The sequence below is a fragment of the Anolis sagrei genome, chromosome 2 (assembly GCF_037176765.1).
Source record: "Anolis sagrei isolate rAnoSag1 chromosome 2, rAnoSag1.mat, whole genome shotgun sequence".
Taxonomy (NCBI): Eukaryota; Metazoa; Chordata; class Lepidosauria; order Squamata; family Dactyloidae; genus Anolis; species Anolis sagrei.
In genome coordinates, this window is record NC_090022.1 from 138,643,292 (window position 1) to 138,669,308 (window position 26,017).

Sequence of the window (26,017 nt, forward strand, 5' to 3'; positions counted from 1 at the left end):
GTAAAATCAGTACAATTTGAGTTGTGATCATAGTTATTTTTAGCATGGTGACAGGCCCGTAGCCAGGATTTCGTTTCGGGGGGGGCTGAATTTTTTTTCAGGGGGGGTTTCGGGGGGGGCTGAGTTTCGGGGGGGCTGAGTCTGAGTGAAAGAGGGTCTAGCCTAGCAAACCTTTTGTATCATTACCCCAATACCCCCATGCATATGGGATATATTGAGTATGGTGATCAGATCATGATATGAATAAACATAACAGTTTAAATAATGCATCAGTAAGGCCTTTTCGCGAACCACCATGAGAATTTCGGGGGGGGGCTGAAGCCCCCCGAGCCCCCCCCCCCTGGCTACATGCCTGCATGGTGACTATTTCTGTGTTTAGGTTGAACTTCCACATTCTTTTGTAACACAGAATGAAGCAATAGAAGGTTATTCCTAATAGTTTTGGCTAAAGGCGTTGTGGTTAATTATGAGGTAATTATTATACTCCCTTCCCTCTTGTCGTCTTTCTTTGTGTGTGTCATCCACTCTATGTTTTCAAACAAAGTGGACACGTGGAAAGGCAGTGTTGCAATTAGCCAATGGGAGAGTGAAATGTGTCATATGAATTTCATAGCTATGTGCAGTACATTTCGATGCAATGTGGGATAATGGAGGAAAATAGGAAAGGTTTAGGTTTCACTTAACTCTCTTGGGAATCTCCACCAGGCCAAGCTCGTGTCCAGCAAGTTGGACTTAAGAGCATCCATGCAAAATCAGAAAAATCCTCCACAGGCCATTCTGCAAAGACAAAGTGTCACAAATAAACATGTCCCTTTCTACATCTGTGATGTAGTCTTTGCAAAAGCCAAGACTACATCACAGATGCTACTGAAAGCAGCCCCTCTCTACATAGCATAGTGTCAATCAGGTACTGTTAAGACTACTTTTAACTAATAATATCAGTACTGCTAACACCTGCAAGATGAAGTAAATGCAAATGTAAGTATGGTGGGTGAATGAAGGGGAGATAGTCACCCCTTACCCTGGCTTCTCAATTTCATTGTTATTAGTCTTTCTTTCTGTCTGTCTGTCTGTCTTTCTTTTTTCTTTTCTTAATCCCACCCCATTATTCTTTGGCAAGGTATGAGTAAGCACCCTAGAAACCAATCCTTAAAACAATATCCAAACAACAAAATAATTTCTATAATAATAATATGAACAGGAAAGAAGCATTGCACTAACTAGTAGTCATCGTCCCCATTCATCCTTCATCACTCCAGTCTGAAAAATCTTTGCAAAAGCCAAGACTACATTTGGCACCAGAAGGAAGCATTTTTAGTTACAATCATACAAGTCATTCTTCATCCCTTCCACTTCACTGTGGTCCTCTGCATTGGTCACCAGACTACACACACAAACAGACAAGGAGCCCCTTGAGGGAGGCAGCCATGCATTTCATACTTGTATTTCATGTATTGGTTGCTAAAACCAACAAAGTAATCCAACCATAACTCATGCTGAGTATTATGACTAATCATATTGTTGGTGACACTATGCATGCTGCTTTTTTCATGGAAATTTCTGGTTCATTCATCAGTGGGACACCTTTTCATGAGAGTGCCAATTCTACCACTTTGCTAGCTAAAATAGACATAGGTCAAGAAAGACACACTGTCTGTAGGTCTTTTTTCAGATGTTATGTAAGGAGCTATTCACTAGTCTCTCATGCAGCATCCCAAATTCTTCTGTCCCCAAGCACTGGGGGGAAATTTTGATAGCTGGTCAATAATGGGGGGAATGGAGGGAAGGAGGTAGCCAAAACTGCAGGATGTGCTGCAGTCTCTTCCAGGCAAAGGAAGAGAAGTTACTTTGTCCAGGGGAGTGGTCTCCATTCTATTCCTCTAACTGAAGAACTGCAGAATGGAAAGGCTGTGGTTTGTGTTGCCTCCCTTTTCTCCAGACACTAAACAGAGAAGCTTGGCCTCTCACTGAATATTGAGAAAACCAAAGTGTTCTTCCAGTAGTCACCGGCCAATCCCTCTCCAATGCCAGAAATACAGCTTAATGATGTAATGTAAGAAAATGTTGACCATTTCCCCTACCTGAACAGCCACCTCTCCACAAAAGACAACATTGATACTGAAATACAACACCGCCTGAGCTCTGCGAGTGCAGCATTTTTCCGAATGAAGCAGAGAGTGTTTGAGGACCAGTACATCCATAGGGAGACCAAAGTGTTTGTTTATAAAGCCATTGGCCTCTCAACCCTGCCATATGCCTGCGGAACATGGACTGTCTACAGATGTCACACTCAACTCCTGGAATGATTCCATATCAGTGTGCTGGAAGAAGCAAAGACCACTAACATTGAAGCGATGCTCCTATGCCATCAACTCCGCTGAACTAGCCACGTTGTCCGAATGCCAATCACCATATCTCAAAGCAGTTACTATACTCCCAACTCAAGAACGGGAAATGTAAAGTTGGTGGATAGGAAACGAGATTTAAAGATCAGCCTAAAGCCAACCTTTAAAAACTGTGGCATAGACCCTGAGAACTGAGAAGCCCCGGCCCTCTAACTGGAGGTCAGCTCTGACCAGCAGTGCTACAGAATTAGAAGAGGCATGAATGGAGGGCAAAAGGGAGAAATGTGCCAAGAGGAAGGTGCATCAAGCCAACCCTGACCGGAACCGCCTTCCACTTGGAGACCGATGTCCTCACTGCGGAGAACATGTGGATCAAGAATAGGGCTCCACAGTCACCTACAGACTCACCACCAAGACACTACGCTTGGAGGACCGTCATCCTCGGACTATGAGGGATTGCCTAAGGCAGAAATAGTATATCATCTGGTGTCCAACCAAGATGAACTTCTATTTTGTGTTTGGGAGCATATCTCAACTTGTTTTTCTAAGAATTTCCTTCCCCACTCAGTGCCTTTGCTTTTCTGCTACTCCCCACAATAACAGCACAAACTGCCATGGTGACATTCATGGAGATGAAGTAATCTGCCTGTGGTCTGTTGGTCAGGATGTGGTGGAGAGAAGTGAGGTGACAGACAGTCAAAATGTTTTAGGGAAGCCAAAGGGGATGCAAGGAGCATTTCCATTAAAGTTAACCGCTTGACACCTGTCCCTGCTTTGTCACTCTCTCTGCTCACACCCTCCTCCCCACTCTGTTATCTTTTCTTCCACTCCTTTGATACCTCTCATTCATCAGCAATGGAGATTGTGAAACCCATTCATGAGAGATAAATTAACCATATGTGGCTTTTGGTTGAAATACCTGGTATATTGACATTAGGGTTCATTTGCCAGTCATTTAATAACAGGTTCAACATTGAACTGAGGACAAATTGTGTGGCACAGTCTTCTTGCAACCACGTGCCCTTCAGATATAGTGATTACAACTTCCATTAGCCCCAGATTGCACACTTAATTAGAGGTGATGGAACTGGTAGCCCAAAACACCTGGAGGGCACAGGTTAGGGGAAGGCTGGGATGTACGAGGGGTTGCAGTTGGCAGCTTTTTGTCTGTAAGGGCTATACATTGAATGGAAGAAAGGGTTGATGGGACTGAAATATTTCTTGTGTCCTTTTACAAAACAGTGGTAGGGTCCAGACATGAGGCCCATTCACATTACACAATGATAGCACTATGACCCCACTTTAAATGCTGTGGTTCCAATTTCCATCCCATGGAATCCTGAGATTTGGGGTATAACAAGGGGCTTTTAAAATCCTCAGCCAGAGAGGGCTAGTGCTTCTGATCCATCTACAAATTCCATAGGATTTAGTCATGGTAGTTAAAATGGAATGTGAAGGATGATTCTGGAGAAAGGGCTCCTAGGTTGCCACTCACAAGGCATTGCACAGCTTTTGTCACTCTTTGCATCTCAAGTGCTTTTGAATTGAAAGTAGTAAGACAAATGGGGAATCTGGAGTGACTCAGAATTGGTGATTAGAGTTCACGCATGCATGTACATTTGCCTTCATTTTAATAGAGTTCAATAAAGCAATAATAGAAACATAAAAAATACAGTAAAACAGAAGAAAGACAGTACTGGTATAGTGCTTGGTGAGACAGAGAGAGAGATGGGGAGAGAGAGGGAGGGGTGTGGAAGAAGGGAAGGGTGGGGTTATTTTTTGCCAGGAGCAAAGGAGACATCAACTGGCTTTTGGGTGCTGGACCAGTTGGGAGTGAGGGAGGGAAGCCCTTCAGAAGGTCTTGGCCCTTAGGAGACTACAGATTTTTACATCAAGAGGAGTAGAGGCACTCTCGCCACTTTTAAAGCCACCCTCTACTACACAAGGCCTGAGGCTGCACAATGGACACCACTACCCCTTCTTTAGACCAGGGGCCACCATTTTGTGTTTGGGATACGTCCCTATTTTTGTGGGTCTTGGGAAATCAATGTAGTCATAGACCTTACAGGAAATCATGGGTTGATGTGGATGAAAATTGGGGGGGGGGGGGTATATGGCCTTGACATGTCATGAAATAATGCAGGGAAGAGCCCAGAGGACATTATTTTCCATTTCAAAAGCCTCCAAGTTTGGCCACATTTCCTCCCATGTTTTGTCTTACTACTTTCAATCCAAAAGCACAAAAGCTGTGAAGCTGGCCCAGTTGATCATGTATGGGGAAAAACAAAAGACTGTACAAAAATGTATGTTTTACTTATATCATATATGTCAGCTTCTTTGAGTGGCTTACCGTGAACTGTCATCTGGACTGAATAAACTCCTTGGCGGCTTCTTCTTCAACTAGTGAGATGTATTTCATTGGGGAACATTGGGTCATAGCTTTTTGTCTTGCCAAGCATGGACTCTCAGTGATTCACAGCCATATTTCATTATCCGCCTATTGGATCTCAATATCCACACATTAGGTCTTGCTATCCACAGTCTGGTTCTCAATATCCACAACCACATTAAATTGCTCAATTTAATTCCCCTTGAGGATTTTAGGCGGTTGATTATGTTCTTTTTCAGTATAATCTCTGCCACTCCTTCCTCCTCCTGACTATCAGACACTAGTGTTGTGGGGTTTTCAAAGCCATGATAAGGGACAGCTTAAATTTGAAATGGGCAAGCAGCTTTTAGCAAGCCTGTGTTCTATCTAAATACCACATTTATTTAGTTAGTCATATATTTCTCTGTAAAATTAACACAATATATAAATAACACGAAGCTCACATTTCTACCTCTATAAAAGGCCCACACCCAAACCTCCAGGCTCCCCTGCCCCACCCCATCTTGTTTGGTCCCTATAAAAGGGAAATCTTTGCAACCATCATATAGGGGATGTCCCTTATAATAAATAAACCAAATGGGTTCTGCTTCTCTTCCTCTTGCTTAGTTTAATAAATAAGTGACAGCAACCAGCTTTGTAAGGGATAAACTTTCCAGTCCCCAAAGGAGGGGCATCCCTCATAACAATATGTGCTTACCAACTGTAGTTCCCCACTGGGCAGAATCAGCCCTTACTGGGTTGTTTGGACATCCACCACCATCTCCCATTCCAGCTTGCTTTGTTTCTAAATATATTTCCTACTAGCTGTACCCGCCATGTGTTGCTGTGGCCAGCCTTCCCTCCCTCTTTCTCTCCTTCTTTCTTTCTCTCCCTCCTTCCCTTTTTTTTCTTTCCTTCTCTCCCTCCCTCCCTCCCTTCTCCACCTCTTTCCTTCCTTCCCCTCCCCTTTTCTTTCTCTCCTTTCTTTCTTCTCTACCTATTCTTGGACTGGAACTCCAGCCACTAAAGCCTCCGACAACACAGCGATGCCACTGTTCCCATTCACTGACTTTTTGGGTCCCAACCTGCTTAGTTTCAGCAAGACTTCATCAGGTTAATTCTTGCTCCCAAATCTGGAGAGGTGGGATTTCATGCATTATTTCAGCATAGTTTCCACGTTGTGGCAATGGATGACGTTCAATGTACATAATTGCTTAGTTTCACTGCAACATTCTCTGTGATTTCATCACCACGGAAAGTATTAATTATTTAGCATGGCAATTCCTGATCTCTGCATCAAGGGATATTGTAATGCTGCAAGAAAATAATTAGGGTAGCAGGAAATTGTTGTTTTTATAATTAAATGATATGTACCTTAAGTATCAATGACTTTTGGTTTGCCTTCTTCAGATAAATGAGCTTTCAGCTGAGATTAAATTTAGACTCTTTCATACTACAAAGGTAAATAACATATATCACCTCTAGTTTTAGGTCTAGTTTGTACTCAATCACTTAATAAAAGTAAACAGTGAATGTTCCACTAGGCTTAAGTATCCCAGCAGTTCTGAAGTTTGGAGAACACAACATGTTTTGCTTCCTTACAATATATATATATATTACTTTCCAGGGCTTGATTTGAGGCTGGATATACACTGTCCTATAATCCAGTTTCAGAATGTAGATTAACTGCATTGATCTGGATTATAGGGCAGTGTAGATTGATATAATTCAGTTCAATGCTGTTAACCTACATTCTGACACCAGATTATAGGGCAGTGTAATAGCTCCCTTTAGCAGCAGCACTTAAGACTGACAGATTGGAGGTTCAAATCCGGGGAGAGCACAGATGAGCTCCCTCTGTCAGCTCCAGCTCCCCATGCAGGGACACGAGAGAAGCCTCCCACAAGGATGGTAAAACATCGAAACATCCGGGCATCCCTTGGGCAACATCCTTGCAGATAGTCAATTCTCTCACACCAGAAGTGACGTGCAGTTTCTCAAGTCGTTCCTGACAAGGGGGGGGGGGGGCAGTGTAGATGCACAGATCACTTACTCTTTCTCTGAGCTACCATAAGAATTTAGGAAATCTCTTTTTACAGGCTTTTTACATGATGACTGAGACATTCAAAAATTTGTGGTAAAAAGCAAAGGTCAGCAGTTTTCCAAACACTGGGTAGCCTTAGCTTCTCTTTTACTTTCCCCTAAGAGAATGTAAAACTTAAAAGATCAGATTTAGTTCAGCAGCTCATTTCTCATAGCAGTTTGTTTCTTTATCAGTTCAGCAAACCTCTGTCCATCCTTTCACTGTCCTATTCTGTTAAGTGTATTGTGTAGTGCATGAAAGGTTGTTTTTGTTACCACCCGCTGAGTAATCTTTCATAGAATTTAAGATTACTCAGCGGGTGGTAACAAAAACAAAGAAAGAAAAATGACATTTTGGCCACTCTCATAATCATATATACAGTTAGAGCCTCCAGTGGTGTAATGGGTTAAACCCTTGTGCTGGCAGGACTGCTGACCAAAAGGTCGGTGGTTCAAATCCAGGGAGTGGAGTTAACTCCCATCTGTCAGCTCCAGCTTCTCATGTGGGGACATGAGAGAAGTCTCCCACAGGATGGTAAAAACATCCGGGCGTCCCCTGGACAATGTCCTTGCAAGCAGCCAATTCTCTCACACCAGAAGCGACTTGCAGTTTCTCAAGTCATTCCACACACACACACATACATCAACATGATCCTTTATCTATAGACATATATTTCCAGGTTGCCAACATGTGCTTTGAACAGCTTGTGCTCAGAATTCCTGATGAGAAATATTTTTTCTTTCTGCCAATCAATGACATTCTATTCAAGTGCTATCTCCTTTTCAAGAAGTTCTCATTAATATTTGGAAAAGATTAGAAGGCCGTGGCCCTTGACTGTGAAATTCTGTCTGAAACAGATAGGTCAGCCTGTTGACCCATTAGAAAATTATTTTTAAAACAAAATGAGATAATTGTGCCATGTGGCTACTGGGCTAATGTTTGGTGTCTCATCTCCTGCCTCAGTGTCTTTGGTATCTGCTAGCGCAGGCATGGGCAAACTTTGGCCCTCCAGGTGTTTTGGACTTCAACTCCCATAATTCCTAATGGCCAGTAGGCTGTTAGGAATTGTGGGAGTTGAAGTCCAAAACACCTGGGGGGGGGGGCAAAGTTTGCCAATGCCTGTGCTAGAGCTTGGTTCCAGGACACCCCTCCCCTGTGGACACAACATTCATGGATGCTCAAGTCCCATTATATACCATGGTGTAGTAAAAGGGTTTTCTTATATAAAATGACAAAATCAAGGTCTGCTTTTCAGATTTTGAAAAAAAAATTTAAACTGTTGATGGTTGGAGCCACGGATGCAGAATCCTTGGATATGAATAGCTGATCATAGTTTAATAATGCAAACTTGAACATGACTGCTAAGAATGAAGCCTCACTTTGTTCAGTAGGTCTTACTCTTGGGTAAGTGCACATAGGATTCCAGCTAAAGATATTGAAATGCAAGAGGCAATTAAAATATGAATTGGGCATATGAGAGGATAATTGTTGGGGGATCTCAATAGGTTATTGGCACCTTGTTGGAATAGGAAGAGTCAATTGGAGTTTGGGAAAGTTACTTTTTGTACTACCACTCTCAAAATGGAAGTTGCATTCCAACCAACCCCGTTTCTAAATTCTGGGTTCAGAAAAAAAAAAAGGGCAAGGGAGGTCAACTTCCTGACTACCAGTTTCTAGACCATCTTCTGGCCTGAGCTTGACATGAGGCATGAAACAACACTTTGGGATTTTTACAGGTAGGGAGAGGAAAGGGAGATTTGTGACTTATCCAACACCCTTTTTGGAGCTGCCAGTTTTCTAACTTGGGAAACCATTAGGCAAATGAGCTTGACTCTGAGGTTACCCTCAACAATTACCTTGGAGAGCCCAAGAATGTGTGTCATTTCTGCTTTTACAGTGGATGTCAGAGAGAATGGAGATTTGATGGCTGTACTTAGAGGTAACCTCCTGACATCACTGCCACTCAGTCCCACCCCCCACCTGTCAACCCAGGGGGGAAATCCCCACTCTTCCCCTTAGTCACCTGTGGCAGCAGCACTAGCACAATAAATAGGGCTCTGGTTCCTCAATGTCCCAGTCTCAAACTAAGTCCAACACCATTGCCTGAGTGGGAGTCCCTTACACAAAATGAACAATCTGAGGAACATCATTGGAGGCTTCCTCCTATGCCTCCTGCTGCTCTCTGAAGCTTTTACAGGGATGAGGTTGCCCAGAGAAACCAAAGCTGATTGGGAGCGTGGCAAAGATGCTTCATATGAGATCCTCAAGCAGTTGGAGAAGCTGGATATCAAAAAGCCACCGGTGAGTAGAAACAGAATCTGGCATCTTCTTCACTGAATGAAAGTGGCCCAAAGTGGCCAGCAGCATGGGTCTTCTTGGAGTAGGGAGAACAAGGGGAAGCCTGGGGTTCTCTATCTCCAGAAATGTATCGCCGCTAGCAATTCAATGCTACTTGAGTTGCTCCATCCTATGGAGTGCTGGAATTTGAAGTTTGTTGTTGAGGTACTTGAAATTCTCTGCTGGAGATAGGCTTTGGGTAAACCTTTATCTTAAATTATTGCATTTGCTGGCATTGTACCCAATGGCTGATAATCCCTCATAGCAGGATGACTTGGAAGGAAAGGGTAGTTCAAGGTTAGAGTGCATTGATTTCAATATAACCAGGCTCACCTTGATGTTTGGCATCTTCCAGTCCTGTCTTTATGCCTGGAGAGCCACTGCCAGTCAGGCAGCATAGACAATACAGAGGTCCAGATTAGAACACATACCAGTCACACAATTCATGAATACAGAAATGCCTATTTAAAAAGTAATGTATGGTCATCAGAGGTGTCCATACTTGTGTATCACTAAATTGGGATTACAGGTCAAAAGGAATGATGTGTTAAAAGACCACTGCTCCACACTTCAGGGTCCCCATTCAGATCAGGAGGTGGTCACAATGCAATTTTAAAAGTGTTACTGTGCTCCTATTTTGTTAGGTTTGCTTTGTGCTAATGATTTGTTTTGAAGACTGAGTGGTAATTTCGCTAATGAAATCTGCCATATGGCAAGTAAATTGGTAAATGAAGCAAGAAAGACAGAGTAACTCTGGAATCAAGTTCTTTATACCACCCAGTTGTCCTTAACCATATGGATGAATGGTTAAACCACAGCTAAAATGTTACCTTTTAAAAGGAATGCCTTTCTATTATGATGCGTTAATAGTGTAATAAAATAGTTAATTTTACATTAGTTATTAAAATGAGAATCACCACAGTGCAGTGGTTTGAGCATTTCCATGCTTCTGCATGGAAATCCACTGAGTTATCTTAGGCAAGTCTAAACCTCTCAGAAGAAGGCTAGGGCAAAGTGAACAAATCTTGCCAAGAGATAGGTTTGCCTTGGGGTTGCAATCAATCAGATTATGTTTGATTATATGATTCCTAGTTTCCTTTTTTCATATCTGAAAGGAATGCTCCTTCTTAGGATGGCTCTTCTTAATGCAGTGTTTCTCAACCTGGGGGTTGGGATTCCTGGGAGGGTCACAAGGGGGTGTCAGAGAGGTTGTTAAAGGACATCAGAAAATACAGTATTTTCTGTTGGTCATGGGTGTTATGTGTGGGAACTTTGGCCCAATTCTATCATTGGTGAGGTTCAGAATGCTCTTTGATTGTAGGTGAACTATATAAGTCCCAGCAACTACAACTCCCAAATGTCAAGGTCTATTTTCCCCCAACTCCACCAGTGTTCACATTTGAATATATTGAGTATTTGTGTCAAGTTTGGTCCAGATCCATCATTGTTTGAGTCCACTGTACTCTCTGGATGTAGGTGAACTACAACTCCAGAACTCAAGGTCAAGGCCCACCAAACCCTTCCAGTGTCTTCTGTTGTTCATGGGAGTTCCATGTGCCAAGTTTGGTTCAATTCCATCTTTGGTGGGGTTCAGAATGCTCTTTGATTCTAGATGAACTATAAATCTCAGCAAGTTCAACTCCCAAATGACAAAATCAATCCCCCCCCCCCCCAATCCCACAGCATTCAAATTTGGGTGTATTGGGTATTTGTGCTGAATTTGGTCCAGTGAATTAAAATACATCCTGCATATCAGATATTTACATTACGATTCATAACAGTAGCAAAATTACAAACATGAAATAGCAACAAAAATAATGTTATGGTTAGGGGCTACCACAACCTGAGGATCTGCATTAAGGGATTATGGCATTTGGAAGGTTCAGAATCACTATCTTTGTGTCTCACCAACATGGTCAATACACCGTGCAAGGACACAGGAAGGAGCAGTAGCTCTCCATTTTTGCCATGGCTTTGGAGGTCCACTGGGCACTGACTTTGAATGGCCTATTCCATGAAGGATTCTGTAGCCCAGTTGTCTTAACTTTCCTTCACCTGCATTGAACTTGCCAACTTGTTTGATATAGCTTTGTCTATTTAATTTATTTTCATCTACTTGTGTTCATGTTACTTGTCCACTGCCCTGAGATTTCATGATACAGAGCAGGAATAATTAGTAATAGCGACTAGAGGTTAAGCCTCAAAGCCAGAGCCTGTTTTACACTTAAAAGGGAAATAGGAATCTTCAGAAAAAAGCTATGAAACTTTGCTTTTGCAAAAGTGCTGTCAATAGTTGAAAAACTCATAACAATGGTATTTTAGGAGTAGAGGCAGTTTCTGATAAATATTGACAACTTTCAAATTTCAGCTTTTTTCATATTTGAGAAATGGAGTATAAAAATCGGACTTCATTTCAGTACTGATTTTTCTTTGTTTATTTGTTTTCCATCATTTGAGTGGATAGTTTAACTGTCATGCAACTAAAATGGCTTGTCAGTATTTTACTTTTTTGGGAAATTTAAAAAATCAATTAGGGAAAGGTATGTAATAAGGGGAGAGTGAAAAGGAATGGAAGATTACTCTTTATTTTTGTAAATGGTTGGGGACACTACAGTAAAATAACAACATTGATGTTTTCTTTTATACTTGACTTGTGTTAGGGAATGTTTTTGTGTGTGTGAGGAGCAACTTGAGAGACTGCAAGTCACTTCTGGTGTGAGAGAATTGGTCGTCTGCAAGGGCTTTGCACAGAGGACACCCAGCTGTTTTGATGTTTTACCATCCTTGTGGAAGGCTTCTCTCATGTCCCCGATGTCCTCACTTGGGGAGCTGGAGCTGACAGAGGGAGCTCAATCCGCTCTCCCCAGATTCAAACTGCTGACCTATTGGTCAGCAGTCCTGCCAGCACAAGGTTTTAACCCATTGCACCACTGGGGACTCCAGAAATACAGTCAAATGAGTACATTCCTACATGTGTTCAGAAAATTGATAACAAAGAAGAAGATAAGGATTAATCCAGTTTAGTTGCAAAGCATTTGATAAAGCATTTGTACTCATTATAACAAATCAGCTATGCCCCGTACCTCTGCTTTCATGGCATTCTCTGTGAGCCTTGTATATTGACTACACAGGGGGTCAGGCTTAGCACAGCAGGCTAAACTGCTGTGCTGCAGAAAAATCCTGCAGATCGCAAGGTCAGCAGTTCGAGTCCTGGTCAGGATGAGCACCTGCCATTAGCCCCAGCTCACCTGCTCACCAAGCAGGTTGAAAGCGGAAATGCAAGTAGATAAAATAGGTAATGCTTTTAGCAGGAAGGTAATAAAGGCGCCCTTACGGACAACGACTGGAGAAAAGCTCCTCAGCATGGAAAATGGAGCAACAGCCCCCCACCCCCATGGCCGGAGTCAAGCACAGCCTCCAAGATGCTGGAAATAGGATGGGGAAATTGCCTTTACCTCTGTTTGTGGTGTGTGTCCTTTGTGTTGTGTATCCTTGTTAATTGTACAATCGGCATTGAATGTTTGCTGTATGTGTGTTATGTAATGCTGCTTTAGGGTGAGAAGGGTGGGGTATAAATACAATAATTGACTAGCTAAATAAATAAATAAAATAATAATTCCAGCAGGTGCTGGTTGATGATAGAAGGGACTTAAGAAAAGCTAGTCACATGAGAAGATGAAGTGAGTGACAGTTAAAGGGTCATAATTCCACATATGCAAAATCCCATTCTTCAATTTTTTTACTTCATCCAGAAAAAGATAGTTGCCCATAGATCTTCTTGAAACCTCTGGGACACACTAGTTCTGTTGACTGAAGTCCTGCTTTGCCCCCCACAGCTCCAGGAATGAGTACCACAGAATTCAATACAACTTTCTTCTTTTATTGTTTGTTTTACAAAATACAAAAGTACAGGAATACTATTGAATATTTATACCTCAGTATGATCAAGCGGCAAAGATGAAGTACTTTGGCCACATCATGAGAAGACAGGAAAGCTTGGAGGAGACAATGATGCTGGGGAAAATGGAAGGAAAAAAGGAAGAGGGGGCAATCAAGGGCAAGATGGATGGCATCCTTGCAGTGACTGGCTTGACTCTGAAGGAGCTGGGGATGGTGACGGCTGACAGGGAGCTTTGGTGTGGGATGGTCCATGAGGTCACAGAGTCGGAAGTGACTGAATGAATAAACAACAACAACAACAACGATCAAACAACGATAATTTCCCCCTGGTTTCTCCAGCTATTCTATAGATTCTGAGCTAGATTGACTGTAGCTCAGTCTTATTGATCGTATACATAACCATCTGTCTAAGGTTATCAAAAGTACTCAAATATAGCTTTCTTCTGAGTAAAAATGTTCCACATTACAATCCTATATTGGATCTATCCTCACATTACCTGATCTGGATTTACAGCCATCCCCTGTATGTTTTATGGCACTATGTAAGTGCCACTTGTAAGCTGCCTTGAGTACTCCTTGGGGTAGAGAAAGGCGGGATATAAATAAGGTAAATAAATAAAAAATAAATTTTCTTTTACATGATGAGGAAGAATAAAAAGACAATCACATGAAATATTAATAACAATCTCACCAATATTTTTCTAAAAAAAATTCAGATTTTTTTCCTCATACAGTCACCATTTTTAAATGTTCCTAAATGTTTCAGATTATACTCACAATTGGTATGGATTAAAATCAACCCATTTTTGCCTTAAAGGCAGTTCTTCCCCTCCCGCCTCCTCTGCACATGTTACGTTCTTTAAAGCGTAATAGTAAATCTTGTTTCTCTTTGACTTGAAACCATGAGACTTGATCTGATGCAATTTCTGATTTTTCTCCGCTCTGTTTAATATTCTAATGTTGCATCATCATTGGCCTTTATCATCACATGATGGAGAAGGAGGGAAAAATCCCATCCTTTTATCACGCTGACGTAACATAGTTCGAGAGTGCCAAGAAGTAATGCATTCAAATTAAGTTCCTTTCTTAACTGTGTAATATCACAATTGCTAAGGTAAAGGTGCCACCTTAGAAATGGTGAACACATTGTGTTCCAGGCTGCATCTATCATCATCCCCCATTTATGTATTTCCTTTATCCCAGTCGAGGACACTTGGGAGATCAGGGTTCGAATTCCTAGTCAGCCATGGATCTGATATCTAGGACCCCTGGTGGCACAGCAGGTTAAACCACTGCTGATCTTGCTGAACAAAAGGTTGGTGGTGCAAATCCGGGGAGTGGGGTGAGCTACCGCTATTAGCCCCAGCTTCTGCCAACCTAGCAGTTCAAAAACATGTAAATGTGAGTAGGTACCACTCCAGTGGGAAGGCAATGACACTCCATGCAGTCATGCCAGCCTCATGACTTTGGAGGCATCTACGGACAATGCTGGGTATTCAGCTTAGAAATGGAGGTGAGCACCACCCCCAGAGTTGGACATGGCTAGACTTAATGTCAAGGGGAAACCTTTACCTAGGACCTCTCTGTCTGAGATCCTCTGAAGATGCCAGCCATAGATGTAGGCGAAACATCAGGATAAAATGCTGTTAGAACACAGCCATGCAGCCTAGAAACCCCAGTGAATTATGGCCATGAAAGCCTTTGTCAATACATTGAAATTGTTTATTATATTGTCATATTGCTTTTTAAGCAAACTAAAAGTATGCCTTTCCATTCATTGTATCTGTTCTCCCCTAGGCATTTGAAACAACTGTTCAGTTTCCTAAGCCAATTGAATGTAGCGACTCCTGTGATCCAGATTCCTTGGCCACCACAAATAAGATGGTAACTATTTTTGAACTTCAACATCAAATGACCATATTGGTTCATGATAGCACCACTTCACAAAGAAGCTCAGTAACATGATGCTGAATGGCTCTGCTGACTGGTTGCAGTGAAAACTAGAAGCAAGACTTCTATGGCATGATGAAATGAACACATTTACTATGGCATACATTTTAATCTTTAACATGCCACAGAATTTTCTGAGTGATGTTTATCTAATGGGTATCCGTTGAGTATCCCTTATCTGAAATCCTTAGGACCAACGTGTATTAGATTTCTTTGGATTTTGGAATGCCTGTATTTGCATATATGTACATCTCTGGTGTCCTACATTTGGTCCTCCAGGTTTTTGGACCTCTTCTCCCAGAATTCCTGAACATTGGACAAGCTGGCCATGGCTTCTGGGAGTCGGAGCCCCAAATATCTGGGAGACCAAACACTGGACACCACTAATGTACATAATGAGACCCCTATGATAGATGGATAATGAGATATTGTCAGGATGGGACCCATATCTAAACAAAACATTCATTTATTTTTATTATACAGCTTACACACATGTTGCCTGAAGGTAATTTTAAACAAAGAATTTGTATTAATGTTATGTATGGAACAAAGCTTGTGTATATTCAATCATCACAAAGCAAAAGTGACACTATGCCATCCATGTGGATAGTATTTAAAATTTCAAAACTCTGAGTAAGGCCTCATCTACACTGCCATATAATGCAGTTACATAATGCAGTTAAATTACATTGAACTGTATTATATGGCAGTGTAGATCCATACAATGTAGTTTAATGCAGTCAAACTGCATTATGAAACGGGATTATATTGCATCGTAGATGCGGTTTAAGGGGACACTCAAGCCATATCTAATGGAGTTGGTGGTGGTGGTAGTTTTTTTTTTCAAATTGACTTTAGGCTTTACTAATTGAAACGCATTACAATCAAGGTAAACTTTACAAATGTGAGTAGTTCACCTTCTTTTTGTTTTTCCTCCTGTTTACCCAAAAAACTATGTAGTCAGGTTCACCTTTAACCCATCTCACTTTTCAGCTATGTTCTCCCTTATGATGTTTTTTATATGCAAGCTTCTGTGCCTGACATTTAAAATAAATTGAAATTACTCTTTTGTTTTGTTCTCTGCTTCATAGCCGTGTCTGACAAAAATCAGCCAGGGACTTCGCCATTATCATGACCTACTGGCCATGTTTTCTGACCCAACGGTACCAACTGAGCTCCAAAATGCCCTGGATACCTTGCTAGAGCTGCCACTAAATGTGAGTCTGTGGAACTGAAGGGGTTTGGTTGGTGGGATGGCAAGGCAGTGTAAGTAACTGAAACAAACAAGACATAGGATGGACTTTGTAGACCCCCCTTGGTAAACTTTGCAGCTGAATGGTTCAATATCCCTACCCTACTACTCACAACCATGGATGTTTACACAAAACCAAAGGGATTGTGAGGGACATAGCAATAAAACAGGCTTGGAAAACCTCTATGAGACTGAAACTAACAGGACAATAAAACAGGGTGAATAATCATGCAGAGTAGGCTACTGTGAAACTATCTTACCTAGGATTAGATGGAGGTCTGATACAGCAAAAACCCCACATAAATCTCAAACTTAAAAATTTCTAGAACACAGCTCTCTGGAAATCTCGGCATGACTTTGGGGCCAACTTTCACTGAGAAAATGAATGCAGCTTGGTTTCAATTAAAAATGATTTGGAAACAATGGGGTTAAGATATAGGAGGTGAAGTGCTTTGGAGTAAAATTCCTCCATGTTACAAGTCTGTATTGTTAGTGTTAGTTTTAAGCCATCAGAAAAAAAGCCACCACGCTCTAGCCATAAATGCTGCAAACCAATCAATCAAAGCCATACAGTTAGTACCTTAAAGCACAGGTAGTTGGGCTGGTCCTAAAAGAAATTCCAAAGCCCACTTTATATATTTAATTATTATTTACAGAATTTATATTCCACCCTTCTCACCCTGAAGGGGACTCAGGGTGTATCACAGAACATATACACAGCAAACATTCAATGCTGTTAAGCAGACAGGACAGACAATAGATAGAGGTATATGTCGCCATTTTCCCCATCTTTGGCATCCTGGAAGTTGTGCTCGATTCTGGCCACAGGGGGTAATGTTGCTACATACCCTTTGACAAAGAGCCCTTGATTACAGACTTCCTCCTTCCTTTCATCACTGGCATTTTCTTGTATTCCCTTTTTATGGTCTCGTAAAATGCCTCCTCGCTTAAGTGGTGCCTAATTTCTCTAGTCACAGCTCACAGTTGTTTTCAAACTGCTTAGGTGGACAGTGAGTGGGGATGAATGTTGGGTGCTCACCCCGACTCAGGCTTTGAACTGCCAACCTTTTGACTGATGTGATCTATTGCTGTTGGTGATTAACCAGCTGTGCTGAAGCCCAGCCTTAATAGTTAAATACTCTTTTATTACACCACAAGAAGGACACAAACAAAATGCAGAATAACCTGAAATTGATCATCAAGCAAGTAGTTTTCAAACACAATTTTGAAGATTGTGACATAAGCAAGGGACCATGACTTGATGTATATGATGGAAAGAGGGAAGAGAAGTCTGCAGACATTTTTAAATGGTATTGGCTGATGATGTGATGGTTTCGGTTTCTCTCAGAGTCTCACACACCCAAATATCCCAGAAACAAGAAAGACAGAAGTATGTCTGTTGATAAAATCATACAATCCAACTGGAGAAATTCTCACTTCATATTTCATACATAGCACAATCATGTATACAAAGTGGCTTGTGAGACTGGCAATTCACTCACAGTGACTTCTTCAATGTCCTTTCCCTTTCCTCACCTTCTTCCCTCTCAACCAGACGGCAAGGGAGGAATTCCCAGCAAGAATTGGGTGTTCTGCTTGGTAGTATTCATACTTTTGGGTTGAGAGGGAAAGACACCCTTCTTTCCCCAGAAATCTCTTATATGCCCTTTTGCAATGCAATTAAGCAAATTGAGAACTGCTCTATGAATTCATTTCAGGATGTTTCCATAGGTGATTTACTTCTTGCCTCACCTGAGGAACCACTGAGTATGGCTGCAAGACCCAGTATGCAATGTTCCTCCAGATCCTTTGACTGGGAATTACACTATGCAACAAATTCGGGGGGAGGGAGGAAATCTGTTCCTGGTTTGAAAGTGTTCTTTCCTATTTAATTGTGTGGTACTTACTATGTTGAATTGGTTGAGAATCCTATGAGATATTCATTGAAAAACTGTAGTGAAATGTGCTGCAGAATGTCCCACAAAAACAAAGTTTCTGTAGTTTAATAGACTTTTCTCAGGTTTTTTTAAATGATAGAACTAATTAGGAAATGACATTTATAACCCAGAAACAAAAACCATGTTACACAATACTATTGATACAACATTTTATTTTCTGCTGAATTTTTAGTTACTAATTCCTCTGCCTCAATAAATCTCCTGTCTCAGAACACATGAACTGCACAGGTTTGTGCCACACACTAAGCACTAAAACTATGATAACCAGGTTGCTGTGAGTTTTCTGGGCTGTATGGCCATGTACCAGAAGCATTCTCACCTAACATTTCACCTACAGGAGAGAATGCTTCTGGAACATGGCCGTACAGCTCGGAAAACTCCCAGCAAGCCAATGATTCCGGCCATGAAAGCCTTTGACAACAAGCTGTGATAACCGTTTGTGAGAGAGGTGTCACTGATTCAGAATCTATAACATAGGGCTAGAAGTCAGGGCTGGGAGCATATTTAACCCAAATCATTCATCTTCTGCAGGGCGGCAGCAGCAATGAAGGACACAGCCCAGTCACCAGGACTGCCGTGCCGGCGTGGCAGATGGCTCCGCTGCAGAACTTGACCCTGTGGCGCCTGCAGTCCTTTGGGGTGGTGGTGGCAAGAGTCTTCTCCCACTGTGCTGCTTTGGCTTAGAGAGAGCAATACACATCAGAGTCAATGAGGATCGATGAGAAATGTCAAGACAGGAAGCTCTAAGGAGAGAAGCCAATAATAATAATAATAATAATAATAATAATAATAATTTATTTATATTTATATTCCACCCTATCTCCCCGAGGGGACTTCAGCTGATGAAGTTTTTTCCCCAAGTTGTATACTTCCATGAATTTTAACTTATTTGTTTAATATATATTATTTAACTTATATATTTATATATTTATGTATGTATTTATTATTTATGTGGCTGGAACCCAGCTGGGCCATTGAAACATCATAGTTGGCTCATAATGTACGAGGGACCTTAGTGCCAGCGATTGAATATTATTAAGAAAGGGGTGGATTTGTTCCAAAATCTGGCTCCTTTTGTTTCCATATTGTGTACCCATCTCTGTTTTTAAGGGATTGTGATTTATAAAATTACGTGAATGTATTTCATGCAAGACTATAAGTCGCTTCTGCAGGTTCTCAAGACACGGGAAAAATGCAATAAAGTATTTTATTACAATGTAAGTAGAAATGGGCTCTGGTCTAATTTGTGAAATCATAGAATCATAAGAGTTGGAAGACATCTTGTGGGCCATCCAGTCCAACCCCCTGTCAAAAAGCAGGAAAATCGCATTCTAAGCACCCCGACAGATGGCCATCCAGCCTCTGTTCAAAAGTTTCAAAAGAAGGAGCCTCCACCACATTCCGGGGCAGCGAGTTCCACTGCTGAACGGCTCTCACAGTCAGGAAGTTCTTCCTCATGTTCAGGTGGAATCTCCTTTCTTGTAGTTTGAAGCCATTGTTCCGCATCCTAGTCTCCAGGGCAGCAGAAAACAAGCTTGCTCCCTCCTCCCTATGACTTCCTCTCACATATTTATACATGGCTATCATGTCTCCTCTCAATCTTCTCTTCTTCAGGCTAAACATGCCCAGCTCTTTAAGCCACTCCTCATAGGGCTTGTTCTCTTGGAGAGAGGGGAAAGAGATTTTGGGGAAAAAGAGGGAATGGTCCTCCCTGAAGCACAGGCTTTGTATGCTCCCACTTACAAAAATCACAGAATCATAGAATCACCAAACTGGGAGAGACTCCAAGGGTCATCCAGTCCAACCCCATTCTGCCACGCAGGGACACAGAATTAGAGCACTCCTGACAGATGGTCATCCAGCCTCTGCTTTAAAACCTCCAAATAAGGAGACACTCCAATGCTCTAAGGCAGCTGCATATTCCATTGACAAGCCGCTCTTACCTTTAGGAAGTCCTTCCAAATGCCCGAGGCCTGTGTTCTTGATTTCGCTGGAGTGACTTTCTCCTCTGCAGAATTTTATTGTGAAGGTAAAAGTATTTCATTGCTTCCCAGCATTTCTGGAAGAACTGTAATGGGGGTGGAGTTTAATTACTAGTTCTCTCCTTATTTTTAATTACACTTTACACTTCTCATTTGTAGGTTCCATTTTTGCAGATGCGATTATTCCCAGATTTGATTAATATGCTCCTTTGAGGAATCTGCAGGTCCCTCCAGCGTGACTCCATGATCAACATCTGTCAGAACAGCACAACAGCGGCTGGATCTACACAGTCATGTAATCCAGTTTCAGAATCCAGATTAATTTCTTTGAACTGGATTATATGAGTCTACACTGCCATATAATCCAGTTCAATGCAATTAATTTGGATTGTCTTATACGGCAGTGTAGATAGGGACAGAGTTGCACTGGAGGACCCAGAAATTCATAGACAGAACTTCTGAAGGGGTTTGTATGTTTTCCAGAGTGATTCTATGATCAGGTTCTGGTGGAAGTTGACAACAGAGGTGTGTTGGGGCACCTACAATTTCTTAAAGATGTGTTTATTCAGGTAAAGCATTGTGGAGTTTTTTTCATGGGGACCTTCTGCCCCTAATCCAAGCTAATGAGGGCATACTTTTGTCTTCTATTCTTCCCTTTTTCACAAAGAGTGAAATAGTGGAGTCTTGCCATTGAAAAGGAAAATACTGTCGAGACCAAAACAAAATAACCAAACTTCCAGATTGCACAAGGTGGTGCTGCAACTGCATATTATTTCTTCCTCCCCCCCCCCCTGCACATGCAGACACACACACCGCCCGAAATAAACACGGAAATGGTGGATGCCTACAATTTGACTGTGACATCACTGAGATGTGATGAGAGTAAACTAAAGGACAGAAATTCCACAAAATAGTTCTCAAAAAAGGAAATCTGGACACAAGACTAATTGCGTTGTCATCTTTTATCAATGCTTGCATTTTACCAGTTACAGTTTGGTTGTGCTCTCTCTGTGACGGGGAATTCCAGAATGGCTCAAGAGTGCAGCTTTCCCCATAAATAATTCTGGAGATAGAGATGGTGTTTTGTATTCTGTTTATTTACAACTGTACAAATCCAAACCACAATCCCACAAAAAGTCAATAGTCTCCACCAGAGCCATTTCTTAAATTCTGACATGTAGCCCTCAAGCAAGAAGCAACAATGACAAGTTTTGTTCTTCAAGAAAATCAGAGATAATTTTTTTTGAGACTTCTCTTAATTTTCTCACTGGCTCATGTTTTTCACTGATGACTAAGCTTAGCGAAATATGCTATTTAATTGATAAGTCTCCACAATAATTGTAATTAGTTTTAAATGTTTTTCATGCTTAATATTTATTTATATCTTATTTCTGGATGCTATTATGCTTTGTGTGATTTTTGTCTTGTATTTTATGTCAAATGTGCTTTGATATTATGAGCCACTTTGGGTCCCCTTAGGGAGAAAAGCGGGATATAAATAAAGATTTATGATTCTTATGATCCCCTTGCTTGACTCTCAGCAGAACCTCTGAAGATGCCAGCAACAGATGCAGGTGAAACATCAGGAGAGAATGCTACTGGAACATGGCCATACAGCCCAAAAAACTCACAGCAACCCAGAGATAAATCTGATTCTCTTTTCAATTCAAATGGTAAAACCAGTTGCCAGAATGAGAACTAATCTTTCTCGTTCAATTAAAAAAACGAAGAAATACAAGAAAGTCATTAAACAGGAGAGAAGCCCCCAATGGTGTAGTGGGTTAAACCCTTGTGCTGGCAGGACTGATGACTGACAGGTTGGAAGTTCGAATCCAGGGTAAGTGCGGATGAGCTTCCTCTGTCATCTCCAGCTCCCTATGCGGGGACATGAGAGAAGCCTCTCACAAGGATGATAAAACATCAAAACATCCAGGTGTCCCCTGGGCAAAGTCCTTGCAGATGGCCAATTCTCTCACACCAGAAGTGACTTGCAGTTTCTCAAGTCATTCCTGACGCACACACACACAAATTAAACAGGAGGAAAATATTCTCTGTTCATGAAAAAATTGTCAGGGCCAGCTCACAAAACATTATTGCCCAAGACAAAGGAAGGAAGTCAGGAGCAGGGCTTTTCTAAAATGTGAAGGACTGAAAAAACAGGTGGCTGAAAAAGGTACCTGCCCTGTAACTAACTCTTTTTGACACACTTTTACTTGCTAAGAGAAATTACTTTTGTCCAGTTACCAAGACACTATGAGCCAATCCTGTTCTTTTCTCTGTTCTGTAATTGTCATTACCTTCAGCCGGTAGGCTATTAGGAATTGTGGCAGTTGAAGTCCAAAACACCCAGAAGGTCGAAGTTTGCCTGTCATATACGGGATATTCATCCAACTCTCTTGATCCACATACACTTTTAGTGATTTTCCACAGTGGCTCATCTCACCACTCTTCATATTTGGAATAACCATAGACAACCTTTTTTCTTAACATTGTTTTTGAGTTGGTTAATTACTTGGCTTCGCATTGGGGGACAATGGCAGCCGCCACTAAGCGAAATGGCTGCAAACTTACAATGTTCAGCTTGGCAGAAAATCCCACTGATGTTCTCTGCATTGCTCTTTATTTCTAAGAAGATAACCACTTTTGTAGCCAAGGAGGAAAAAAGAGAAGCTGTCTAAAAGTTGAAATCTTCGTCGTACAGTTTCAACTCTTGTAATTCCTCAGATGCCATGAAGAGCTCAGGTGGCATCTGCCCCAGGTGCTGCTCTTCCTCTAGCTGCGGGAGGTAAGGGTCTGAGAAAGCAAGAGGGAGACCGAGAGCATCAGTAGGAGTGTGAAGGAAGAAACAATAGTCCAAGGAAGCAATTCAGTTTTTCATGATGGGTAGAATGTAATGGAGATTTCACCCTTAAGGGGCCACAGACCCAACACTCACCTTGATACAGAAGGCCTCCTTGTTCTGGTTCCTCCAACCCGTTGGGCAACACAAGGCCAATTTCAACCTCACCATTCACCCCTGGGACACCGGCCTCTGGAACCTGACAGTTTGGGGCTTGCAGCTCAAAATCTTGGAAATCTGAGGCACTGGGGTCTGCGATCTGGAAGTCTAGGGCTTGGGCCTCTTCTGGTTGCCTAGATGGATGTGATATGTTAGTATGAGGAAGAAAGAGAGAGGTTGGTACATTATTATTATTCAGAAATCGAAAAGGGTCAACTATGATGCTGAGTTTGCACTACAAAGAGATCTGGGAAATGCTACTACAGTAGTCCCTCACTTATCACGGGTTTTATGTTCCTGGACCACCCGCGATAAGTGAATTTCCGTGATGTAGGAATGCCCCCTCAACTTCCCCCCTCGCCCTCCTTACCTTCCTCTTCCTCCTCCCCAAACAGCAGCAGGAGGCCCCAGGTGGCGAAGAGGAGGTGGATGAGGATGGTAAGGAGGGCGAAATTCTTTTTTGAAAAAACCCCGTGAATCAGCAAGTCTGCAATAAGTGGACTGCGAATGAGCAAGGAACCACTGTATTTCTTTTGGAGAAATATCTGCAATAGTGGCCTATGTCACCTGTGGGCTAAGGCTCTATGGCGAAGGTCAAGTCCTTGCTCCTGAGCACCAACAGCTTCAGCTATATTTATGAAAAAAGAAGGCCCTCTCTTCTCTCAGTGGTACTTGAGGTAGAGCTTTATACTCGCACCTTTGGCTATGGCTGGCTAACAAAACCTACGGGAAGTTGGGGTATAAAAAGATAGCCCACAGAGTTTTCCTTTGTCTCTCTTTATATTGCCATTGGCTGATTCTGATGGTGAACCTTGTTTTTTTATTATTGTTATGGTCTTAATTGGTATGTTTATTGCTTTTAAATGTTTAAATGTTTTAACGATGTTGTTGGCATTGAATTGTTGCCTTGTGAACCGCCTCAAGTTGCCTGCGGGCTGAGAGGGGTGGCATACAAATGTAGCCAATAAATAAATAATAAATAAATAACCTTGTTGGAATTCAACCCCACACTGCCCAAGTCTCAAGTCCTCAATGAGGAACAGTTTAGTTAGCTTAGTATAGGCTAAGGGTTTCCTTTCCCCCATGTCTCCTGTATGACAGTTGGCATGTAGCTAATTTCTTCTCTCCTCTCTGTTTCTGCTCTTATTCTGATTGGTTGTTTAAAATGGATACTTTTCTACTGCAAGCCTTTTTTGAATCTGATTTCTGCCTTCTTACACTTTAGTTTGGAGAGTATGTGCTGTGTGCTTTGAGATCTCTCTCTCTGCTTGTGTGTCGGGAGAGGTGTAGTGATTGAGTTTTTCCCTCTCTTTGAAACCTTAGAAGAGATGGATGTTAGAATAGCTCAAACCCGGTTCTTTACTAGTAAGAAATGCAGTTATTTCTTACTATTGTAAATAAACATTTTGTATGATTTTTTAAGATTGGACTCTGCATGTTTGCCTCGTAAGCTCTGAATTATTTACAGCTACATTACATGGCACTTCATGCTTTGCTCACTAATGAGCTGATGTTCAACTTTTGTATCCTGTTTGTTTTTTGGATACTCTGCTATATTTTAGGGTAGTTTTCCCTAACAAGCCTTAGAACAGGCACTTTTTTTGGTTTTTGTCTGGTGCACCTTTTCAAATTGTTCACTCTTTCTCTATTCATTCTCTCCTTTGAAATACTGCATCTGCTGGCTATTCTGAAAAACCTTAATCTAAACCTGGCACTTTGTTGGTCTTTGGGTTCATTAGTACTGATTGCAAAGTAGCTTAATACCTATCTTGCAATCAGAAGAGGGAAACTGTATGAGAGTGTGTGGCCATAATATCAATATTTATATAATATTGTAAATGTTTGTGATGTGTCATGTTATGTTCATTTAAGTTTGAGGTTTTTTTTGTTAGTTTTTATAATTTTATATGAGAGTGTTTCAAACAATGTTTTGATTTGTTTTTTGTTTGTTTTCGGCACTCAGTGTTTGCCACTCAGTTACTTTTGCTGGAAACCACCCTGAGCCCCCTCGGGAAGATAGGGTGGGTTATAAATAAAGTATTATTATTATTATTGTTATTATTATTATTATTATTATTATTGGTAAAATAGAATAAAGGCAGTAGCCAAGTTACAAACAAGATAGTTTCTATAGGTTTGAATTTATTTGTAAGTCAGAATGGAAGTTTTCACCTCACTTTCTGTCCCTGTGATAAATGAATTTTGAAAAATGTGGCTTGTTGTGGAAACAAGGGTTGGTGAGGAAGCTTCGGTAGAGACACCTTTCCCCATGATAATAACTCTTCCAGGAGTTAATTTCCCTTCCTAGTGGTAGATTTCTCTCCTTTCCTGTTGTCTCACCCCTGTTCTTAACTATGAGTCATTTGTAAGTCGGAAGTTTGTAACTCAAGGACTGCCTGTACATTAATTTGATTAAGGGTCCACAGATTCAACTTTCCTATCCGAATATCTTTGGAAGGTCTCCAGGATGGTGAATTGGCATGCAGGAAGGCAATTGTCTAAAGTGAACTGTTTTGTCCTGTAGAGAAGGCCTTAAGGATGAAGTGAGGCCCCCAATTTCTAGTACAGCCTAAAACCACGGAAATGACGCTCCCGGATATGGCCAACAAAGGACAAGATAGTGCTGCTTACCTAGAGGAGACGCTGATCAGGTGGCGTTTTAGGTACTTTTTAAATTCTGTCTTGTCTTCTACAAAGGAAAAGACGAAACAGGATGAAGAGGGACAGAGAATCAAGAGGTGGTACCAGCCTTTCACAAACATTTCCACCCTAAGCAATGAAATCCTCTCTGGATGCTGGAAAACCCTGTCACTAATTATGGAGATACAAAATACATATTGATAA

At 41.5% G+C, this 26,017-nt stretch overlaps 2 protein-coding genes across 3 annotated transcripts in view; one reads left to right on the plus strand and one right to left on the minus strand.

Annotated features, from left to right (window-relative positions):
- Positions 1-8,899: 8,899 nt before the first annotated feature.
- IL23A (interleukin 23 subunit alpha) lies at positions 8,900-18,943 on the plus strand. The gene is made up of 4 exons (XM_060760938.2): positions 8,900-9,097; positions 14,831-14,917; positions 16,075-16,200; positions 18,725-18,943. Exons 1-4 carry the CDS (start codon positions 8,924-8,926, stop codon positions 18,875-18,877), a joined length of 540 nt encoding a protein of 179 aa, XP_060616921.2. The 5' UTR covers positions 8,900-8,923; the 3' UTR covers positions 18,878-18,943.
- A 2,308-nt stretch (positions 18,944-21,251) lies between these two features.
- The window catches only part of STAT2 (signal transducer and activator of transcription 2), a 45,077-nt gene continuing 40,311 nt past the window's right edge, over positions 21,252-26,017 (minus strand). For both annotated transcript variants that reach the window (XM_067463911.1, XM_060764081.2), the window contains exons 22-24: positions 25,805-25,862; positions 23,111-23,307; positions 21,252-22,968 (exon numbers count right to left, since the gene is read on the minus strand). In XM_067463911.1, coding sequence (XP_067320012.1) covers positions 22,850-22,968; positions 23,111-23,307; positions 25,805-25,862 — 374 coding nt within the window. In that variant the 3' untranslated portion in view covers positions 21,252-22,849. The remainder of the gene's footprint in view (positions 22,969-23,110; positions 23,308-25,804; positions 25,863-26,017) is intronic.